This window comes from Sipha flava, unplaced genomic scaffold (assembly GCF_003268045.1).
Source record: "Sipha flava isolate LNK unplaced genomic scaffold, YSA_version1 17099_pilon_pilon, whole genome shotgun sequence".
Lineage (NCBI taxonomy): Eukaryota > Metazoa > Arthropoda > Insecta > Hemiptera > Aphididae > Sipha > Sipha flava.
Window position 1 is genome coordinate 3,070 of NW_020271905.1, and position 3,725 is coordinate 6,794.

Sequence of the window (3,725 nt, forward strand, 5' to 3'; positions counted from 1 at the left end):
CTTCTGATGGGGTGTACAAAATTGTTAAATTGACAGAAACATTATTTAAAACCATTATGGTGGATAAAAAACAAATGTTTATTAAAAATATGGATTTAAAAATTATGATAAGTGTACAAAACTCATTAGCGACAAACGCCATACTATTTCCAGAATGTGATACTTGCTGGAATTCAACAGATTTATTGGCAAGACCTCACAAAATTGACATTATAAACAAAGTAACCAGAATCTACCTTAATGTGAGATTATATTCTTATAGTAAAATAATAACATCCTTGATTATGAAAACTGCTAGTAAACGACAGAAACTCAGTAAAACCATTTTATTTTATAACATGTAAAAATTGTTAACCTATCAGAATAAACTATGTTAATAATTGTTATTTATATTTAGATGGAAAATTTGTATAAATGAGAAAAATAAAGTGCAATAAAAAGTTTTTTGTTTTGTTACTTGTTCTATAATTTATTTTTTTATCGGTTTCCTTATCAAACAAATCTAAGGCTGTGATAAAGCCCATAGGCCTCGAATTAAATGGCTGCCGTCTGCTTCAACTAATCACATGAGTAAGATGCAGCAGTTAGCAATCTAGTTTATTATACATATCTTTAGGGCGCAATATATGAACCCTTATCAGTATAATATTTAATACGTTTATATTTTGTGTTTAATTTTGAAAATGTTGTATCAATATTTTCAAATACAGACTTTATATGATCGAAAATATTAAGAGGAATTGTCAAATTGCTATTTAACAAGGATTTTTTTATACCTTCAATTATACCTGCCATGCCTTCTATAATCAATTGAATAACATTACGGGGGATTTGAGCATTAGAGTACAAAGATGCTAAAAATTTTCCAATATAAGTATCTGTCAAACGAAAATCATAAAAATCATCTGCAGTAGCTGATATAAAGTTTTGGGGAGTAATGGGAGATGAGTTAACAATGCTTCCACTACTATTAACATCAGAAAAATTTTCATCAACACTAGTAAAAATATTGGATTCCTTTATTAATGCATCTTTTAGATGAGTAGCTAAATGTTTTTTAAATGAATTTAATAAATGAAAAGACCTATCGCAGTTCATTTCAATACAAATATATTTCACAAAATCATGGGTGGCATGTTTAATTTGAAAATGTTTACATAATGTTGAAATTAATGAAAAGGATTCTTTACATATAAAGCAAGAAGGCATGTTAAAGCTAAAAAATTTAATAAGTTTATATTATTTAAAAGAAAATATTATAATGTAATAAACATAAAATATATTCTATGGTGTTACAATAGTATCGTGCAACCTAATATCGCTTAACAGAGAATTAACTGACACAAACTCAATATCCCATGCAGTATTTATTTGATAAAAACATTTTTGAACAAATGACCAAATTGGGATGCTTTCTAATGGATACTCAAGATTTAAGGCGTGTATTGCTTTAAAACAACAATCCACCGAAGACAGTGTAGAATTTAATACATAGAACGTACCATTGACATAAACAAAATACTGAGTTATTTCATTTATATTTGGCCCAACTATTATAACCAATGGCCGTAATGTTAATCCGAGTTTAAAAAACTTATTTTTTCTGCGAGTTATAGTTTCTTGAAGTTCTGAATGGGATTTGATATGAGTAATAAATCCATCTTTCATTTCAGTTTTAGACGGTTTCCAGGTAGACTTTCCTCTCTTTCTTTTTGTTGGAACTGCACTAAATAGGAATGGTAACACTAAAAATGCAGCAACAGACGATGCTTCTTCACTTTCTGAAAAATTTAAATTATAATTATAAATACACAAAAAAATATGAAATAAAATTATATTACTATACCTGGTGCTAGATCTAAATATTCTTGTAAAATACATTTAAGTGAATTATCTCTTAATTTATTCGATACACTTCTCGCAAGCTCTAAAATCTTCTGCTTGTATAGAGGAAATGATTCAAAAAGACTTTCCCTTTTTTCAGCTTACAAAAAGTTGAAATCTTCAATCAACTAAAATTAATTAATACATTTTTATTTGTAAGCAAGGTATTGTTAGTAAAATTTTTATTTTCAACTTACAAGTTTATAACCGGATGGTTTTTTGAGTGCAGGAAAATCATTCATATAGTTAGAAACTGATATTTCTTTAGAGTTTGTATCTAATATTTTTTTTTAAACGTTTTGATGCTGTCATGGACCAATACCGTTCTACTATGTCCCAAGGATCACAAGAGTTGTGAAACCATGTCATGGATTCTTCAACGCTTTCATCATCTAAGACAATTAATTTAAAAATAACATTGCTATATCAATTCATACATGTGCAATTACATAAAATATAAACTACCAATATTTGAACAATTAGAAGATAAAAGTAATACAGATTTTGATTTAATATACGATTTTTGTCTTGAAGTAGTAAGGATTAAACCAGCTTTCTTATATTCTCTTTTACGGTTGTTGAAACAATCCAGTAATTTTCCCTTTGCTGCTTTCTTTAGATATGGAACTTAAATGATAAAAACATGAATATGCTGGTAAAAATACCAATAATAATTTTACTCATTAAATAAATTTACTATTTTACCATAGTTTATGTAGGGAATAAAATATGTACTTATGTGTTCCTTTGTAAACACTTCCGTAATTTCTTGTGCAAGAAAGAGCAGTCTTTGCGTCGTAACTCGGGTTTCTGGATTATCTTGTAGTTCTCTCCTAACAATTAAATTGCATAGTTTTCTCCTTCCAGTATTATCTAACAAGTCTTTATATGCAGACAAAATTGATCTACCTTCCGTCGTACTTTTCAAAAAATCCAGAAGTTTAGGACCCTGGAAAAATTATATTTATTACTAATTAAGTTAACAGGTAATAAAATTAATATCACAATTACCTTTTCAGCAGTATTATAAGAGGACGTAGTTGCTATACTTTGAACTGTTTCTTGTGATGACGATGTAGATGCCCCAATATTTAAAACACTTGTTTCAGATTCTGATGTTAAATATGAAACATCAATGTTCAGTGAAGGTAAAACCTCATTGGGTGATTGAGACAGACCATTAATGTCTATTGGAGTAATTTGAGAATTATTCAAGTCCTAAAAAATGGTTTTATGGTAGTTTTACTAAGTACTTATAGATTAATTAACAATGTAAATTGATCCAAGCATTATAATATAAAATATAATACCAGGAGCGTACTGGCCCACCGGGACGCCAGGAAATTTCCCGGTGGGCCAGTGCCTAATCTAACCAGTGGTCGTTGTTGCCAAAATTAAATAAAAAATAATTAATAAAGAAAATTCGTTCATAATAATATTAAACAAATATTATTTTCAATGGGCACATCAATAGTAAACTTGGTATGAAAATACTCTCTGCCAAGATACAGCTCTGGTAAATTGTTTATACATACATAATATAGGAAAATACAAAATAATAAAATAAAAATAGTTGTCGGCCATATCTTATTTTTATAAAGTTCTATGAAATAGAAATACGCGATAAGCAATCATTATCTGTGGACTACTGTATATTATATTCTTATATTCATTAAATTTAGAATAACATAAATGTAGATAATTAAATTATTGTCTGTGTATACGACATATTATATTGTGCCCATGATATTAAGTTATTTACGTTAATAACTTAGCTAATAGGAATAATTTGTCAAAAAAGTTATATGTTCGATGTTATAATTTTTAAAAATCTGCAGAGT

The 3,725-nt window shown here is 28.0% G+C and overlaps 1 protein-coding gene across 1 annotated transcript; it reads right to left on the reverse strand.

Annotated features, from left to right (window-relative positions):
• Window positions 1–1,688: 1,688 nt before the first annotated feature.
• On the reverse strand, window positions 1,689–3,102 carry LOC112679894 (the record flags this gene model as incomplete). The annotated part of the gene is made up of 6 exons (XM_025549828.1): window positions 1,689–1,781; window positions 1,847–2,012; window positions 2,082–2,276; window positions 2,350–2,511; window positions 2,590–2,833; window positions 2,896–3,102. Coding segments are annotated over 4 exons (741 nt in total), but the record flags the coding sequence as incomplete, so codon positions are not given.
• Window positions 3,103–3,725: the final 623 nt, after the last annotated feature.